The 19,829-nt window shown below is 44.8% G+C and overlaps 2 protein-coding genes across 5 annotated transcripts in view; both read left to right on the top strand.

Moving 5' to 3' along the window:
• Positions 1–975, top strand: part of ASB11 (ankyrin repeat and SOCS box containing 11) — a 34,448-nt gene extending 33,473 nt beyond the window's left edge. For all 3 annotated transcript variants that reach the window (XM_003415979.4, XM_003415977.4, XM_003415978.2), the window contains exon 7: positions 106–975. In XM_003415979.4, coding sequence (XP_003416027.1) covers positions 106–230 — 125 coding nt within the window. In that variant the 3' untranslated portion in view covers positions 231–975. The remainder of the gene's footprint in view (positions 1–105) is intronic.
• A 7,544-nt stretch (positions 976–8,519) lies between these two features.
• ASB9 (ankyrin repeat and SOCS box containing 9) overlaps positions 8,520–19,829 on the top strand; it is a 28,684-nt gene continuing 17,374 nt past the window's right edge. Inside the window, exons 1-2 of one of the 2 annotated variants that reach the window (XM_003415980.3) lie at positions 8,520–9,322; positions 18,939–19,018. In XM_003415980.3, coding sequence (XP_003416028.2) covers positions 9,229–9,322; positions 18,939–19,018 — 174 coding nt within the window. In that variant the 5' untranslated portion in view covers positions 8,520–9,228. Of the gene's footprint in view, positions 9,323–14,334; positions 16,939–18,938; positions 19,019–19,829 lie in introns of those variants that run through there. The other variant, XM_023555195.2, reaches the window with a different exon arrangement.

The following is a 19,829-nucleotide window of genomic DNA, read 5'->3' as shown; positions in this document are numbered from 1 at the left end:
CTTCTCTTCAGCATTTAGAAAGTGGTCAGTCTCTTCCAGTTCCCTGATCTGCCCGCCCTCCGCCTGCCCCCAATGAGGTTTACACTATTTTAATTTCCTCTGCAGGCCCGCCTTCTCTTTCCCAGCTCTGCCGCCTGTGTGTCCGGAAGTGCTTAGGTCGAGCCTGTCATCAAGTCATCCACAAGCTACATCTGCCAGAGCCACTGGAAAGATTCCTGCTATACCGATAGTCCACCCGTCCACAGGAAGACACTTTGGGAATAAGCGAGTTGTCGCCTGCTGTACTCAGAGCACCTAGTGTAGACGCCCAACAGCTAGACTCTCAGCATCTTCAAGTGAGCTATCCAGTTTAGAGTAAAGTCATCAAGAACCAGATGGGGAGTGGAAAGTTCCTGGTTAGTGTAAGGTTCTCATTAACCAAGGGGCAACCACAAACCTGTTCGTTTTTAGCTCTTCTTGTTAAGAAACTTAAAAAGAAAACAAAAACTATGAAGTAGAGTGAAAATAATAGGATATTTTGTGATGATTCATAATCTTCAAGTACCCAAGGGTCAATATTCTGAATATCATGTAAACACATGTTAAAGTTGGGTGGAGAAGATTGTAATGAATGTAAGTATTCCAAGATGTGTTCCTGACTTCGCTCCTCCCTCCTTCCTCCTTTCTCCTTTCTTTCCTTCCTTCCTTGAATAAATCTGTTATAATTTTGATTTCCCTGCCTTTTAAAAACCCTGTTAAAAAGCGCAACATACATTCAAACCATCACAGTTAATTGAGGTTTCTAGTTGCTGAGGTCCTGGTTGGTAACAAAGATGTAGGAAGAGATTAGCTTCCCCCAAGACTGGGGTCTGTTGCTCATCGTTTCTGATAGTAAATGCTGTTCTTTGAAGGATCCAGCCACACTGGATGCCCCCATGTACCTGAGCCCATAGACACTGTCTGATGCAGGCTACAGCCTAAGCGTTGGCTTGCTTTCAACGTTGGCTTGCTTTTTTGCATTACATGTAGATGCCAGCCACCAAGGTGGGCTCAATGCTGGATCGAGGTTTTTTTCTGTGGGAAGGAGTCCTGGAAGCACAATGGTTAAGCACTCAGCTGCTAAGTGAAAGGTTGGTGGGTCGAACCCACCTTGTGGATCTGCTGGAGAAAGACATGACAATCTGCTTCCATAAAGATTATAGCCTAGGAAACCCTATGGGGCCGTTCTACTCTGTCACATGGGGTCACTATGAGTCGGAATCAACTTCACCACACACAACAACAACAATGAACCCAAAAGAAGCACTAAAGTATACTTGAAAAACAGCCTTCTCCTTCTCCCCTTCTTCTTCCTCCTCTTCCTACTCACCTGCTTTTTCTTCTCCATCTCCTCCTCCTCCTCCTCCTCCTCTTTGTAAATTTAGAAGATGACAATTAGATTTTTTAGTTATTGTAAGTGCTACTGTCATGATTCAGTGACTACAGTCATATTAGCTCCTGAAAAGAAAATTTTAAAATCAAAGCTTGTGTGTGTATTTTTTTCTGTCTTTCAGGTGATCCTAAGGTTAGTTCCAAACATTTTTTTTTCCAATTTTTCTAGACCTGTGGGTCTCAATTGAGGACAATTTTGTTCTCCCCTTCCCCCAGGGATATTTGGCAATGTCTGGAGACATTTTTGGTTGCCACAACTTTGAGACCCCAGAGGTGGTGGTCCCACCCTTTGAGACTGAGGCAGCTCTGCTTCCTGTGTTCCTTGTCTCTTCAGCTTCTGCTTCCTGGTTCCTTGGCTTCTCAGCCCCTCAGGTCCTTGGGCAGGCCCGGCATCTGTGCTGCTTGGGCAAGTGTTCCAAAGTTCTTTAGCTCTGTTGATAAGCGTCTGGAGGCATACCACGCCACCAGTAAACCTCAGAAGGCACTCAGCTCTCTTGCTCTGTGGGTCGGCAAGCCTAGCTCTACCAATAAGTGCCTGGAGGCACCCTACTCCACCAGGAATCCTCCTGCCTGAAGGCACTCAGCTCTCTTGCTCCTTGGGTTGGCTCCAGTGCCAACTCACACTGGTCTCCTGGTTCTGCTGCTGCCATTTATCTGCTGCTGCTTCTCACCATCTGCGCCATCTCTGGTGTTACAGCTCTCTTCACTTCCTTCTGAGGCCTCACCAGAATGGTCTTTGATGTCAATAATTCCATCAACAGTCTCTTCAAGGCAATCTAGGCTTTTACTAATAATTCACTGCCGCTGAGTCGATTCCAACTCATAGCGACCCCATAGGGTTTCCAAGACTGTAAATCTCTACAGAAGCAGACTGCCACATCTTTCTCCCACAGAGCTGCTGGTGGTCTCAAACCACTGACCTTTCAGTTAGCAGTCAATCACTTTAACCACTGTACCACTAGGCACTTTAAAACTCTTCCAGCCTCTATCCATTACTCAACTTCAAAACGGCTTCCACATTGTAGTTACCTGTTAGAGCAGCACCCCACTCTTTTGGTACCAAACAAGTATCCAAGGCTGTAATCTTCATAGAAGCAGACTGCCACATCTTTCTCCCACAGAGAGGCTCCTCCAGTGGAGACAGGAAAGTGATTATTTGGGATCTCTCGTAACGAACAAAGTCGATGTGTGGTGCAAAAAGTTAAGCACCACTAATCAAGAGATTGGTCTGAGTCCATCCAGAGGCACCTCAGAAGAAAGGCCTGGTGATCTGCTTCCAGTTATTCAAGTTACTGCTCGCAAATTGTTGAAATTGCCCAAACCTCCAGTAAAGTCTGAAACATATACAAGTGCTTTGTGCATTATTTTTACAAGATATTGAGGAAGAAGTCTAGATTATTCCTCTGCATCTACATGCTATAGTATATTGGCTGCATTAACCCATTGCTGTTGAGATGACTCTGACTCAGAGTGACCCTACAGGAGAAAGCAGAGCTGCCCCATAGGGCTTCCTAGGCTGTAATCATTACAGGAGCAGATCACCAGGTCTTTTCTCCCATGGAGCAGCTTGTGGGTTCGAACCACTGACCTTTTGGTTAGCAGCCAAGCACTTAACCATTGTACCACCAGGGCTCCTTATTGAATGCATTACATGGTGGCAAAACAATACTTAAACTTCCCTGTTTCAGGTGGGACAGTACCTCTTCTTCTATGAAAGATATGACCAGAAAAACAAACTCCTGAAGAAGTTTCACAGATCATGTTGTTGTTGTTGTTAGGTGCCGTTGAGTTGGTTCCGACTCATAATGCCCCATGTATGACAGAATGAAACACAGCCATGTCCTGTGCCATCCTCACAATCATTGTTATGCTTGAGCCCATTGTTGCAGCCGCTGTGTCAATCCCTCTTGAGGGTCTTCCTCTTTTTCACTGACCTTTTACTTTACCAAGCATGATGTCCTTCTCCAGGGACTGATCCCTCCTGACAACATGTCCAAAGTCTGTGAGACTTAGTCTCACCATCCTTGCTTCTAATGAGCATTCTGGCTGTACTTTTTCCAAGACAGATTTGTTCATTCTTTTGGCAGTCAATGGTATACTCAATATTCTTCGCCAACACTACAATTCAAAAGCCTCAGTTCTTCTTAGGTCTTCCTTATTCATTCTCTAGCTTTTGCATGCAATATGAAGCGACTGAAAACACCATGGGTTGGGTCAGGCGCACCTTAGTCTTCAAGGTGACATCTTTGCTCCTCAACACTTGAAAAAGGTCCTTTGCAGCAGATTTGCCCAATACAATGTGTCTTTTGATTTCCTGACTGCTGCTTCCATGGCTGTTGATTGTGGATCCAAGTAAAATGAAATCCTTCACAACTTCAATCTTTTCTCTGTTTATCATAATGTTGCTTATTGGCCCAGTTGTGAGGATTTTTGTTTTCTTTATGTTGAGGTGTAATCCATACTGAAGGGTGTGGTCTTTGATCTTCATCAGTAAGTGCTTCAAGTCCTCTTCACTTTCAGCAAGCAAGGTTGTGTCATCTGCATAATGCAGGTTGTTAATGAGTCTTCTTCCAGTCTTGATGCCCCATTCTTCGTAGAGCCCAGCTTCTGAGATTATTTGCTCAGCATACAGGTTGAATAGGTATGGTGAAAGGATACAACCCTGACATGCACCTTTCCTGACTTCAAACCACGCAGTATCCCCTTGTTCTGTTTGAATGACTGCCTCTTGATCTATGCACAGGTTCCTCATGAGCACAAAGAAGTGTTCTGGAATTCCCATTCCTCACAATGTTATCCCTAATTTGTTATGAACCACACAGTTGAATGCCTTTGCATAGTCAATAAAACACAGGTAAACATCTTTCTGGTATTCTCTGCTTTCAGCCAGGATCCATCTGACATCAGGAAGATATCCCTGGTTCCACGTCCTCCTCTGAATCCAGCTTGAGTTTCTGGCAGTTCCCTGTCAATATACTGCTGCAGCCGCTTTTGAATGATCTTCAGCAAAATTTTACTTGCACGTGATATTAATGATATTGTTTGATAATTTCTGCATTCAGTTGGATCACCTTTCTTGGGAATAGGCATAAATATGGGTCTCTTGCAATCAGTTGGCCAGGTAGCTGACTTCCAAATTTCTTGGCATAGAGGAGTGAGCACTTCCAGTGCTGCGTCTGTTTGTTGCAACATCTCAATTGATACTTTGTCAATTCTTGGAGCCTTGTTTTCCGGCAATGCCTTCAGAGCAGCTTGGACTTCTTCCTTCAGTACCATTGGCTCTTGGTCATATGCTACTTCTGGAAATGGTTGAACATCGACCAATTCTTTTTGGTATAGTGACTGTGTGTATTCCTTCCATCTTTTTTGATGCTTCCTGTGTAGTTTAATATTTTCCCTATAGAATCCTTCACTACTACAACTTGAGGCTTGAATTTTCTCTTCAGTTCTTTCAGCTTCAGAAATGCCGAGAGCGTTCTTCCCTTTTGGTTTTCTATCTTCAGCCCTTTGCTCATGTCATTATAACACTTTACTTTGTCTTCCTGAGCTGCTCTTTAAAATCTTAGGGAAGACAAATTTCACAAATCGTGGGGAAGGCACAGGCTAGTCCAAAATCCATGGAAGGGGGTATGATTCGGTCTGCCCCAAGGCAGAGTGATCTCAGCTGACAGCCACATTTCAATATATAAAGAGTAATATAGGCTCATGAATAAAAAAAAAAAATAGCAAGGGAAATGAATTGGAAATTTACAACGGGGGACATAGGAATAAATAGCCATAAGAAAAATGTTTAAGATGGAAAATGGATTGAGATAAAGGATGGATTTGCAACAACCAAGAAGTCAGGTGAGCCATTGTTAACCATGGAAAGATCAAAAAGAAAGAGTAGAAGAGTCTCTTCCTTTCATAGAGCATTCAGGAATTTGGATGCTTTCCTTCTTTAAGGTTTAAAAATTGTCTCAGGGCAGTAGTTTCAGGGGTTCATCTGGCCTCAATTGCTCCAGAAAGTCTGGATTCCAGGAGAATCTGAAATTCTGTTGTGCATTTCCCCCCCTTTAATTGAGATTCTTCTATAGAATCTTTGATCAAAACACATTCAACAGATATTAACTGTGCTTACTTGTCGGCGCTATTTTGATATACATTCATTCTACTTAAGAATGCCATACTCATCAGCGCCAACATTGCCTGACATTAAGCCTTCCTCCCTGCCTGCCTTCCCCGCCCCACCTAATGGGCTTTAAACTCTTCCAGCCCCGCCCGCCCCAGTACGTCAGGGGAGGGTGCATCGCAGATCATCACAGATCATTGCCAAGGTCACGGTTGCAGGGACATTTGCATATGGACTTCATCACCTCCTTCCCTGCACCAGGAGGGATGCACGGATTACACTTGAAGTAGCAGCTTCCTATTTAACATGGAAGTCCCTGGGTAGGGCAAACGGCTAACACACCCCGCTGCTAACCGAAAGGTTGGAGGTTGAATCCACCCAGAAGTGCCTCTGAAGAAAGGCCTGGAGATCTACTTCTGAAAAATCAGCCATTGAAAACCTTATGGAGCGCAGTTCTACTCTGACACACATAGGGGTGCTGTGAGTCCGAATCGACTCGACAGCAACTGTTTTTTTTTAACATGAGTTTAATCTGTAAAAAATGTACGTCACTTTTTTTCACTTATTAACTTTCCTTCCCTCACTATGTTATATCTTGAAAAATTTCAAGCTTACAGAAAAGTTGCAAGAATAATACAACGAACACCTCTTTGCCCACCACCTCAATTGTTAGCATTTTGCCACATTTGCTTTTCTCTCTACATATGTGTGTTTATGCATGTTTATATGTAGATATATGTACATATGGAGCCCTGGTGGTGCAGTGGTTAAGAGCTCGGCTGCTAAACTCGGCTGCTAAACAAAAGGTCAGCAGTTGAATCCACCAGCCACTCCTTGGAAACCCTGCGGGGCAATTATACTCTGACCTGTGGGGTCACCATGAGTCAGAATTGACTTGATGGCAATGGGTTTGATTTTTTGTATGTACGTATATACATTATGTCTTCTCTGTCGTGATAAGTGCATACAATCTTCTCAGCAATGAGCATTGTTACTAAAAAAAAAGAATCATTTATAGACCTCATGTTTACTTGACATGGCTATTTTAGAAATATAGGGAAGGAGAGTTTGGGAGAAACAGTTCCTTAATAATATAAACAACATAGATGTATTAGGTACGTATGTATGCACACAACCTATATAATATATATTTTTTATATATAAATCACACATAATTTGTATGATTAGTACACACACATGTTTTTGTTTTACTGAACCATTTGCAAGTATGTTGCAGACATCAAGATTCTTCTCCCCCAGGCCTGGGATTAGGGTGGGGCAAGCCAGGCACTCACATCAGATACAAAATTTAAGGGGGCACCAAAAACTCAGCCATCGGGATAAATAATATTTCAGTGCAATCTTTTTTTCAAAATCAGTATGATGACCGAAATATCACCCTGCCTTATTGTACAATGAGAACAGTGTTTCCAATTAGGCCTTGGCTCTGGGACACGAGGTTGCTGGGTTTATGAGGAATGACAACAGTGTTCGAACAGACTGGGCCGTACGGGCCTTTATCTATACTCATGTTCTTTGACTACAGAGTTTGTATTAACTTTTTCCATTTGGTGCAAAATGTCTATATAGGGGCACACATTTCACCTCTTGCAAATGACTAAGCACTCCACTACTAGCCGAAAGGTTGGTGGTTCGAATACAACCAGAGGTGCCTTGGAAGAAAGGCCTGGCGATTTGAAACGTCACAGTCTTGAAAATCCTATTCTACTCTGATACATGCAGTCACAATGGGTTACTTGATGGTAACTCGTTTGGTATGGTCTCGGATCCTAATTTTAAAGGAGCATCTTTGTTTAATGGAATTTTATTGAGTAATTGTAGATTCACACGCAGTCATAATAAATAATACAGAGAGATCTCGTTTACGCTTTGTCCAGTTTCCCCCAGTGGTAGCATTCTGCAGAACTCTAGCACAATATCACAGCCAGGAAATTGCCATGGATACAATCCACTGATCTTACTGCAATTCCCCCAGTTTTACTTGTAGTCCTGTACATGTGTCTTTAGTTCTATATCACGTATGTACGAGCATTCCTTTGACTCAACTTTTCCACTCTCAAGAAGCTCTCCTCCAGAAATATTTTATATGTGCACAAAAATATGGACTTCAGTGCCTTTGTAGTAGTAAAACAATGGAAACCTTCTGCCTCTATCATTAAGGGAATAATAAGGAATATGGAATGCCATGTAGTCACGAATAAAAGGAGCATTGAAATGGAATGTTCTCCAAGATATAATAAGTGTGAAAAGCGTAGAACATGATAGTATATTTACATTGATGTGAAAATGGAAAAGGATAAATGTGTATACATGTCTGCAACCAAACCCCCAAACCAAACCTGTTGTCATCAATCAATTCTGACTCACAGCGAGTCTACAGGACAGAGTAGAACTGTGCCATAGGGTTTCCAAGGAGTGGCTGGAGGATTCAAACTGCTGACCTTTGGGTTAGCAGCCAGGCTGTTAACCACTGCACCACCAGGGCTCCATACATATCTGCAGGAGAATGCTTTTTAAAAGACAAAGGACACTTCTTAGTTAACACTGGTTACCAAGTGCCCCAACTGGGATTCTTAGATCTGAAACAATGAGGCTACAGTCTTGGCTTTAAAAAAATCAGCAATCATTTCACAGCCAGACTAGCCTGGAGAGGAACTGGGAGCCTCCCCCCACCCAAGAATCCCCTTCACCTGGAAGACAGGAACAGAGGGGGTCTGTTGGGAGGCATCAGCCCAAACCAGCACCCGGGGTGCCATGACACTGGGCCCATCTGAAAAGACAGATCTACAGAAAACCCAAAGACTTTGTAAAGGCAAACCTATGAAACCTTGACAAAGTAAACTTTGAAAATTAACAGTTAAGGGAAAGATAGCTGCTCCCCCCTCCCCCTCCGCTCCACCCCCACCCAGCCCTCACCCCAGGCCACTCAGCAACCCATTTTCCCAAAAGCAACCGTTAATTATTTATTCAGAAGTTAAAATAAAGCCTGTGGGTGGAGGAAGGGTAAAGGGCAACGTTTAACGAAAACTTTGCAGATGGAAGGAAGAAAATAAAAGTTCTTTCGAAATGTGCATTTTCGTAACATATAGACACATTTTCTCATAAGGAACTCCCAGCAAAATTGAAACCACATGTGCGAGGAGATGGTGGGGCTGTGAATATTCCCGGGTGAGCCAGTCAGCAGGGCTGTGGCATAGACCCTGGACTTCTCAGCCCCTGAGCCTGCAAAAAAACGAGTCTCAGCTGGGAAGTGGGGGACAAAGTGGCAGCCAGTGAGCTGTTGCCGTCATCACCCTGTTCTCTTCAGTCTCCAAAGTTACAAACTGTGAGTTTCTTTCCTGATAAACTTCAAGGCTTCCTCACTGATTGGTCTCAGTTTTGGAAAGGACGTGACATCAGCAAGACTTGGGGCTACGGGCTGTTTTGAGCTTTGGCTAGCCTCCAGCCAGCTAGGTGAAGCGCGAGTGTGCGTGTGAGTGTGTGAGTGTCTGTGTGTCTGACCACAGGTACGACTCCGGTTACTGCTGCCTGGACTGCTCCTGCTGCAGACGTCTGGCCAGGACGTGTGACTGCTGCTCAGACAGCCACCGAGAGCTGCAACTTCCCGGGGGAGGGGGTGTGTGGAATTTGGACTTTCCTGAGCAACTGAAGTGGAGCTTAGAGCTTGCCCAGCCCAGGAGAGCGCAATGGATGGTGAAGGAGGCAGCAGAAACGACAGCAAGTCCCTGGGGCCAGAGCCCCTTCCTGACACCAGGCTCCTTTCAAACCCACTGATGGGGGGTGAGTTACAAGGGCACTGGGGAGGCTGGCTAATGGGCTTGGGAGAAAGGGGCTGGGGTGACTTCAGTGGTAGTTACTGGGCGGATGTCCACAGCCAGGTGATACATGTCCTTTACATGGTTGTTCAAAATGTGGACACCTATATCCGCAGAGTACTATAGAAGATAAACATTCAGTTTTCACAGATTTTTCTCCAGCTGAAACTTCAGCTCCGAGGAGCCACTCTTAATGGGTCAAATGCATCACGTATTAAATCGGAGGTTTACGAAACTGCTTACAATTAGGAAAGCTTTCACTGCTACGACAGTTCTCCTATTAAGAGGTTGGAGGGATTTGGCATTTAGGTGGGGCTGGGTTTATAATTGGTGTTCAAACATTGCACCCTGATTGATTCATTTTAAAAGGGGATTTTTTTTTTTTTTAACTTTGGAGAAGTGACTTACAGGTATAATTCTTACCTTCATAAAAAAAAATTTTTTTTTTTTGGAGTGGTGCCTTTGTATGGAGTGGTGCCTTTGCTAATGCACAGAGTCCCATGCCTCTGGGACTGTCACATGCCTGCCAACAGGTACGTGCTGGCTAAGAGGATTCTGAAAACTAGGTCTAGGCAATAGAACCAAAAAAAAAAAAATCCCAAACCTGTTGCCATCAAGTCAATGCCAACTCATAGTGACCACACGTGACAGAGTAGAACTGCTCCATAGGGTTTTCTAGGCTGTAATCTTTATGGGAGCAGATTCCCAGGGCTTTCTCCCATGGAGCCACTGGGTGGATTTGAACCACCAACCTTTCAATTAGCAGCTGAGCGCCTAACCATTGCACCACCAGGGCTCCTTTTGCTCCTGTATGTTGTTGTGCGCTGTCAAGTTGATTCTGACTCCTGGCGATCCAATGTGACAGAGTAGAACTGCCCCATAGGATTTTCTTGGCTGTAATCTTTATGCAGGCAAATCGCCAGGCCTTTCTTCTGTGGCACCATTTTGTTGGTTTCGAACTGCCAACCTTTAGGTTAGCGGTCGAGCACAAACTGTTTGCACTGCCCAGGGACCTCTAGGCAGTTAGTGGAGTAGGGATTATTATGTTCAGCATCCTGGTAGGCTGCCCACAACACCTGACAATTGGACTGGCAATAACCAGGGACTCTGCCATCAACTACAACACTAGGATGTATTAATCACCTACTTCGCGGTGCTGAAAGGGCAAACAAGAAATAAATACAAAACACCTTCCTTCTGACTAATTGAATGAGTGAGGCTGCTCATTCATTCATTTATTTATTCAGTTTTACTCCTAAAATGAGCAGAACACTCAACAGTGAATAGGATTTGGACCCACAGAAGCAGAACTGGATCAATCGGTTGATAACATTGAGCATGAACTTGGGCCATAAAGAAAGCAGGGTGGCACCGAAAAAGCACTTTTTTAAGAAAGAACTTGATAAATATATTTTTAAAGCAGCAAATCAACCATTATGGGAAAGAATCAGTAATTTGGTTGACCTCCACGGGATTATTTTACCGCTAAGTATTATGTTTATTTTTATTTCTAAGCCCCTTTTCACCGTTTAGGGTCCGTAAAGGTCCGAATCCAACCCTGGACGGGGTGGCGTGGGTGAGTGAGGGTGGACAGGCATCATACTAGAGGGCATGGGACTTGGTAAGTGAAGACACTGTCACCACTAGAATGCAGAGTGTCTTAGGGGGTCCACTGAGGACACGTTTGGAGAGACGGAGCCTGATCATGCAGCTTTAAGAGCTAGGTGGGGGAGTTTAGCCCTCATGAGGCAGGGAATTGGGAGCCATTCATGGTTATGGAGCAGACCTAGCAGTAAACAGAATATATAACAGTATGTCAATTAGTGTGTTAGCCACACTCAGGATGGACCGTGGAGGGCTCACAGGGTATCCTTACATGAAGCCACTGGTTCAGACTTGGCAAGAGCATCAGGCTCACCTGGAGGGTATGTAAAAATGCAGATGGCCGTGCCCCCCACAAAGATTCTGACGCAATTGAGGGACTGGGGCAGAGCCTGGGAATCTGTATTTGTAACAAGCTCCCAAGTGATGCTGCTGGTGTTGGTCTGGCGCCCACACTTTGAGAACCACCGCATGAAGCTTAGACTTGGATCCTGCTATGGAAACCGACAGAGAAAGGGAAAATATGAGTGTTATTTCAAAGGAAAGAACAATCAGGCTATGGTGCTTGATTAACTATTCGGGCTAAAGACAGCCAAGACTGTAAAGTTTTCCAGACTAAACTAATGTCAGATAAGGGGGCTAGATAAGAGAGAAGTTGGGAAGGGGAGTTGGCTTGGGAGCAGAGTGGGGGGGGGGTGGTGGCGTAAGAAGTTCTGTTTTGAACACAAAAGTGACAGTGACGATGCCCAATGGACAACATGAAGACGAGGAACTAAGGCTCGGGAACAAATACAGGCCAGGAGTCGGAGACTTGAGGATGTTCGGGAGGGGGCTGTGATTGAAACCCTGGAGAAGGAGAATTGTCTGATGGCCAAGAGCTGAGGGCCCAAGGATGGAGCCCGAGACAGGCCTCCAGTGGAGAACCAGAGAAGCAAGAAGAGACTCTGACGCTGAAATGCCCCAGGATGGCTCCATGGTAGAATTCTTGCCTTCCATGCGGGAGAGCTGGGTTCAGTTCCCGGCCAACACATTCCACGCACAGCCATCACCTGTACCTTCTGCGTGTTGCTATGATTCTCAACAGATTTCAGCCGAGCTTCCAGACTAAGACAGAGTCACTGCCCCCTTGAAGCCTTCCCAGACTTGCTCCTTCTCCTTACCCAGGGGATTCTCTCTCTGTTTGGTGCTAGCCCTGCCCCTTGGACCAAGGCTTAATCATAGCCGGATGACGTTTATTTGTTTCTCAAGTCTTGACCTTGGTGAAGTGTGGAATGTGGAGCACTCGGAATGCTGTTTCCAAATGGCCCTGCCGAGAAACTCAGCTCAGGTGAAGCATATCCCTGGAAAAACATGGGGGAAGTTGAGGGAAAACAGAGACGGGGGTGCAGGCAGGCTTTTCTCCGCCTCCCTCTTGGGAGGAAAGGATATGAAGCTGGGCAACCAACTCTCCCTAGAGGCTTGTTTAATGTTCAGCTCCTACCCCAGGAGCAGGAAAAAGATGCCCCCACCCCACCCCGGGAAATACCTACTCAGAAATTTTGGAAAACACTTTGAAGAATAAGCGACCACCCATAATCCCGGAGACCAGGTAATCACTCTTCCCACTTTCAGTGTCTGTCCTTCATGTTTCTACCTATGCTCCTGTGGAGATAATTTTTTTCCTCACAAAATTGAGCCCACGCTGTAGAGTTTTCACATTTAAACAGAAGACAGGCAGGAATAGACAGCGAAAGGGGAAAACTTTCTTCTCTTGTGGTAGATTTTTAGGCGTTGGACATCTCAGCAGGGGCAACTTTTCTGGAGGAAAACCTTACTGATCAGATAGGATGGGCGATGAGGCGAGGTTCCTATGAAGAAGGCAGCGCCTTATAAGAGAGAGGGGGAGGGAGGGAGAGAGCTGTATGGTAGACCTCCTTGCCCAAGAGTTAATGAGGCCATGCCTCAGTGGGCCTTTCCGTTTACCTCTATTTCTCCTTTTCTCATTTGTCCTGGAATCAGACCAAGGTCCCCTGTAATCACCAACCCCAGAACTTCCCCAGTGTTGGTGCGTGCCACTGAAGCCACCCTTATCAACACCAAAGGACCAAAGGCAAACGCTCCTGCCCCCAGAGCAGCCCAGCCTCTTGTTCCTGTCCCTGACCTTGCAAGATGTTTCCCAGCATGCTCTGGGAGACTGATGCTACTGCCCAGCATGAGGGGGGCTCTCAGAGCTTCGTTAATAGCTCTCTTTGAAATGTACCTATTGCTGCATTTTAAATCACTTCTGAAATAATGGAAAATTTAAAATTCATTCCAGAAATTGCAATAAAAATGAAATGGCAGCCTTTCTAATGTGCTGCAGGGTTTGATGGATACACAGTTGAAAAGTCTTCTAAATGAAAGGTGAGTTTAATGGAGCTAAATCGGGGGACTTGGGGAATAGTTTCCTTCCAAGAGTCCCCAACCCCATTTTAACCAGAAGTTCTACCACAGGATCCATGGTGCTGCCAGTGACCCCATTTGGTGTCTACTTTTTGGCAGCAAAAGCAACAGACCCTGGCTGAACAAGTGTTGTGGAAGAACCTGCAGCATGGGCTCAGGATTTGGAGAACACATCTTGTATAAAGATAATGGTCTTCGAGTTTCAAAGACTTCGGTGGGGCCAACAGAAAAGGGGATGGTGACCTTGAGAGTCCCCTTCATCCATCAAATAGTCTCCTACCATGAGCACCGGCCATGTTCTGCCAGGAACAGGCTCTCTTTCTGGCTAATTCTGGCCTCTCCAGCTGTCAGTGAGTAGGAAGACAGGTGGAGCTGCTCCTGGGTTTAACTGTGGGCAGCTAGGGCCTGGAGCTCATTGCCTGCTGGGGTGTGGGCTCTGGAGAAGCCTCTCCCTATCGGGCGAGGCCAGACCCTCCATGGTTCACCCCAGGTGCACTTCTCGACTCTCTCTTCAGTGATTTCAAGGGCTGAAGAGACAGTGTGTGGACTCATCCATATTGCACGCTATGATGTTCACTAAATTTCACTCACACACACACACACACACATGCAATCTATGCTCACTGAATGATAGAAGACTATCAACCTGTACCCACTGTCACAATTTTAAGAATTTACATAAGCACTCAGTTGTTCCAAGGCCTGCTGAGGAGAAAGTCCTTGTGTCAATTTGAGATGGACTGTAACTTCACAAAGGCCTGAGTTTTTCTTTCGTGCAGGAGCACAGGCATACTGTGACAGGCTTAGAAGGGGTAACCTCAGACACTGCTGGTGGGAATGTCAAATTGTTACTCTGGAACTGTAACTAAAGGAGTTCCTCAAGAGGTTAAACATAGGGTTAGCATACGACCTAGCAATTCCGCTCCTAGGTATATACCCAAGAGAAATGAAAACATATGTCCACACAAACACCTGTACACCAATGTTCATGGCAGCATTATTCACAATAGCCAAAAAGTGGGAAAATCTAAATGTCCATAAAAAAAATTAAAAAAAAAATTTTTTTATGGATAGGCTGACGAATAGATAAATAAAATGTGCTCTATTCCTACTATGGAATATTAATCATCCATAAAAAGGAGTGAAGTACTGATACATGCTACAACGTGGATTAACCTTGAAAACACTATGCTAAATGAAAGAAACAAGTCACAAAAGACCACATGTTGTATGTTTGCATTTATATAGGGTTGCTATAAGTTGGAAAGAGGAGCCCTGGTGGCGCAGTGGTTAAGCGATTGGCTGCTAACCAAAAGGTCGGTGATTCTTCCATGGGAGAAAGGTGTGGCAGTCTGCTTCCATAAAGATTACAACCTTGGAAACCCTATGGGGCAGTTCTACCCTATCCTATAGGGTCGCTATCAGTCGGAATCAACTAGACGGCAATGGGTACTGGGTATTTATATGAAATGTCCACAATGGGCAAGTCCACGTAGACAGAAAGTAGACCAGCGGTTGCCAGGAGCTGGGGGAGATGGAAATGGGAGTGATTGCTCATGGGTACAGGATTTCTTTTTGGGGTGATGAAAATGTTCTAAAATTGATTGCGTTGGCTGCACAACTCTGTGAATATGCTTAAAACTGTTGAATTGTACTCTTTAAATTGGTGATTTGTATAGTATGTGAATTATATCTCCATAAAGCTGATATTTATATATGTATACACACACACACATATAAAGATGGATATAGATAAAGATACAAATACAGTGAAACCTGTGAGAGCCAGAACTTGACAGGACTGGCATGTTTTTCTGGGTCTCGCGAGTTTGTCGCCTTTGACAGGGTATAATCTTACCACTTTTCTATTGCTCCTTTTAGTAGAAAATATTTGCATTTTCCTTCTCTGACAGGTTCCTGAAGCCTTACATAGGTTCCTGCTTTCAGAGGTTTACTGTGTCCTGTTCATGCTACAATCTAATGCAGGATACAAAACCTCAGAGTGCCTCAGTCTTTCTCCTGGAAAACTATATAATTCTTTATTTACTCTAACTAGAGGGAGTAATGATTCCATGATGAAGGAGTAGAAAGAAAGTAAACCCCATCTTCGTCTACACTTGATAATATAATTGCATCATTTTTATGGTTTAGGACCCAAATTCCCTGACTGGGCTGTTCAGGCTGTTGGCTCTAATTATCTTAGGTAGCTTGAGGAAAGGTTAAGGATGTGCGGCAGCTATATTTCCTTGCTGCTGAGCACTTGGAAGGAAACTGGATTGATCATCACGCACGGGAATCCATTAGGGTACATTTGCAAATCCACCTACAACTGATTTTTGAAGCCTTTTTTCCCCATTTTTGGCTCTTCGTCTCTTCCTTCTCGCTCAAGATTTTGTGTGGAAGGTATTTGGCATTATCAGCACCAACAGGGTGGAATTAGTTGTCGTTTTAATTCTCATTTGGAGCGCAGTCTTTCCATATCTGTGGTCAGGATTTTAGACCCCGAGTCCCAGAAACAGCAGTATTTCCTCTGAGAAAGTTAGGAGTGTCAGACAAGGCTTCGAGGAAACTCCGATTCTGTTGAACGTAAGGTTTTGGAGGTAGGAAAATCCTCGACACCTAAATAGCCTCAAACCCTTTGGTGACCCTGGAAGGCAAGTCCTAGACTCTTTAGCACGTAAGAGGATGCTGGATGCTCCTTGGAAACCCCATGGGGCAGTTCTACTCTGTCCTATAGGGTCAATATGAGTTGGAATTGACTAAACAGCAATGCTTATGTTTTAGAGGGTGCAGGCAGGCCTCAGCCAACAGAGTTAAATTATAGTGTTCTTTCCTCCTCCTTCCTGGCTTGTCAGTTTGTAAGTGATTAATGTTGTTGTTCCGTGCCCTTGAGTCGATTCTGACTCATAGTGACCCTATAGGACAGAGCAGAACTGCCCTATTGGGTATCCTAGGCTGTAATCTTTACTGAAGCAGATTGCCAGGTCTTTCTCCCATGGAGTAGCTGGTGGGTTTGAACCGCGGACCTTTTGGTTAGCAGCCGAATGCTTAACCACTGTGCCCCCAGGTCTCCTTCATCGATTAATAACTACCCTTTTTTAAAAACAAAAACCATACTACCCTGGAGTCCCCGGGTGGCGCAGATGGTTATGGAGCTCATCTACTAATGGAAAGGTTGGAGGTTTGAGTCCACCTAGAGGCACCTAGGAAGAAAGGCCTGACGATCTGCTGCCAAAAAATCAGCCACTGAAAACCCTATGGAGCACAGTTCTACTCTGACACACATGGGGGCGCCATGAGCCAGAACTGACTCCACAGCAACCGGTTCGGTTTAGATAATGACTCTCTTGGTTCTCCAGGTCTCAGCTTTTAGGAGATGCAGTTTCCATGCTTGACGTCACTGGCCTCAGACGATCCTACCTTGTTTGTGTTTAGAGTGTTTACTGAAACAGAACTGAAGCAAGCTCAGCCAAACCTCCCAGTGGCCTGCGCACATTCTGTCTTCCTGTGCATGTTTGTCCTGGAAGTCAAGCCCAGTGTGAGAGGAGAAGAATTCAGGTCTATGCCTCATTCGGGTCACCTGCACACGCAGAAAGGGAGAGAAAAGCATTTCATGTGTTGGGGTTGCGTTTATAGTCTAACTTACTGAGATTTTATATTCCTTCTATGTGGTTGCTATTTTCAATAGCAGTGCTTATGGGATGTAATGAAGACCCTCCATTTAGTGTTAGGGCAGGGTAATAACAGTAGTTAATATGTACTGGAAGTCCCTGGGTGGTGCTCCCAACCAAAAGGTTGGAGGTTCGAGTCCACCCAGAGGCACCTCGGAGGAAAGGTCTGGTGATCCACTTCCAAAAAAATCAGTAATTGAAAACCTTATGGAGCACAGCTCTGCTCTGACACACCTGGAGTCGCTATGAGTCGGAGTAGACTCACTGGAAACTGGTTTTAATAGATATCGAGCCACGTTGTTGTTGTTAGTTGCTGTCGATTTTCGACTCATAGCAACCCCATGTGACAGAGTGGAACTGCCCCATAGAGTTTTCTAGGCTGTAATCTTTATGGGAGCAGATAGCCAGGTCTTTCTCTCATGGAGCTGCTGGATGGGGTCGAACCGCCCATCTTTCATTTAGCAGCCAAGCACTTAACCATTGCGTCACCATTAAATCATAGGGAAGTATACTGTTGTCCTCACTTTACAGACAAGGAAACTGAGGCTCAGAGCCTGTCCAGGGACCCACAGCTCGGAAGAAGCCAAAAACAAAAGAAACCAAACCCATTGCCATCAAGTGATTCCAACTCATAGTAACCCTAGAGGACAGAGTAGAACTGCCCCCATAGAGTTTCCAAGGAGCGCATGGTAGATTTGAACCACCAGCTTTTGGGTTAGCAGCTGTAGCTCTTAATCACTACGCCACCAGGGTTTCCCAGAAGAAGCCAAGTGGGTGTGAATTCAGAGCTTTCTCTTACCCGCATTGGCGCGCTGCTTTTGAGGGTAAATAATGACTCTGTGAGGATGGTGCAGGACCAGGCAGTGTTTCGTTGTGTTGTACGTAGGGTCGCTATGAGTCGGAGTCTACTCGACAGCACCTAACAACAGCAATGTCTCTGTTACAAGGCCAGACTGAACTCTGGTTTGGACTTCCTGTTGGGGCTGGAGGTAATCAGTAAATAGATTTGGTTTTGCTTAGGTTTGATTCAAACCTAATGGCGTATGTAATTGTGTAAGTGATTACTACCATTAGTACATGGTACTGTTTGCTTAGATGTCAAAGTGTGTACTTCATGCAGGAAACTAGGCTGGCAACCATGGTGTAACACACTAATGCTGGTAATTAGCCAAGCCCTCACTTAACTAAATGGACCACTGGCCTTCGAAACCGATGTGCAAATGGAAGCACAGTGATCTCTCTGTCATCCCAGTCTGCCTCTTTTGTCCCCACTTTGAGCACTGGTTCTAGTCCTTTCTTTAGCTACCTAGACATTTAAATAAGCTGTGTACAAGAAACATCAGTAGAGGGAGAAAAGCTGAAGTCCTGACGGGACTTGGTTGGATGACCACAATGTCTCCATCCAGGACCCGGTAGGTTTTTATTGGTGGGCAAGGATAAGCTTCCAGCTTCTAAAGTGCATTGTTGTTGTTCGTTGCCCTCAGGTTGACTCTGACACATGGCGACCCCATGTTCGACAGAATGAAATGTCATCTTCGTAATCATTGGCATGTTTGAGTCCACTGTTGTGGCCGCAGTATATTTTGAGTGCCTTCCAACCTAGGGAGCTCATTTTTCAGCATTATATCATAATGTTCTGTTGTGATCCACAGGGTTTTCATTGGCTAATTTTTGGAAGTAGCTCACCAGGCCTTTCTTCCTAGTCTGTCAGTCTGGAAGCTCCGCTGAAACCTGTGCACCATGGGTGACCCTGCTGGCATTTGAAATACCAGTGGTATAGCTTCCAGTATCACAGCAACACGCAGCCTCCACAGTCTGCCAGATGGACAGGTGTGGGGTGGTCTAAAGCGTACCGACAGGACATAACCCGCCCCTCTTTCCATACAGATGTTGTATCCGATTGGTCTCCCATGCATGAAGCCGCGACCCACGGGCGCCTGCTCTCTCTTAGGAACCTCATCAGCCAGGTAGCTGTCTGAAATGTGGTCAATATGAAGCGAGTCCTAATGCTCACCATACCGAGAAAAATGAAATCCTGGTATGATATTAAGATATAAATTTCCTCTTCGGCAAAATGTGGATTTCATATAATTTTCACGTGCCAGAAAATCATCTTCCTTTTTAACTGTTTACCAATATAAAAGCCTTTCTTATGAGCTAAGCATTCTTAAGGAGCCCTGGTGGCACAGTGGTCAAGCGCTCAGTCGCTAACTGAAAGGTCAGTGGTTGGAATCCACCAGTTGCTCTGTGGGAAAGATGAGGTGGTCTGCTTCCATGAAGATTTCGAGCCTTGGAAACCGATGGGCAGTTCTGCTCTGTCCTGTAGGGTCTCTGTATGTCCTGTAGGGTCTCTGTAAGTCAGAGTCCACTCGACAGCAGCAGGCTTGGTTTGGAACCATTCTTAGTCCAGTTTCATACTACTGGGCTGTACACAAACAGGCAGAGGGCTGTCTTGGTCTCATGCTGATCCCTTGTCTAAACTAAGACAGAGCTAGGAAGGCCAAGGGGAAAAAAATATTAAATGTCAGGGAAAGGATTTTTATTTTCTTTTGAAAAAAAAAATTGTCATAGAATGGATATATTTAAAACAGACTTTATCTAAACCTGTGTATTACTAAACACTTATTTTTAAAGGACACTTTGATTAGTTAATAGGAACATTTTAATTTCCTAAAGTAATAAAGTATTTTTAGGCTTCCTATAAAAAATAAAACATATCCTAAAAAAAAAAATTTTTTTTAAAAAAACATCCTAGGAGGTGCTAAATACTGTCGCGCG

The sequence above is a fragment of the Loxodonta africana genome, chromosome X (genome assembly GCF_030014295.1).
Source record: "Loxodonta africana isolate mLoxAfr1 chromosome X, mLoxAfr1.hap2, whole genome shotgun sequence".
Taxonomy (NCBI): domain Eukaryota; kingdom Metazoa; phylum Chordata; class Mammalia; order Proboscidea; family Elephantidae; genus Loxodonta; species Loxodonta africana.
Note: the sequence above shows the minus strand (reverse complement) of the source record. Positions and strands in the feature narration are given on the sequence as shown.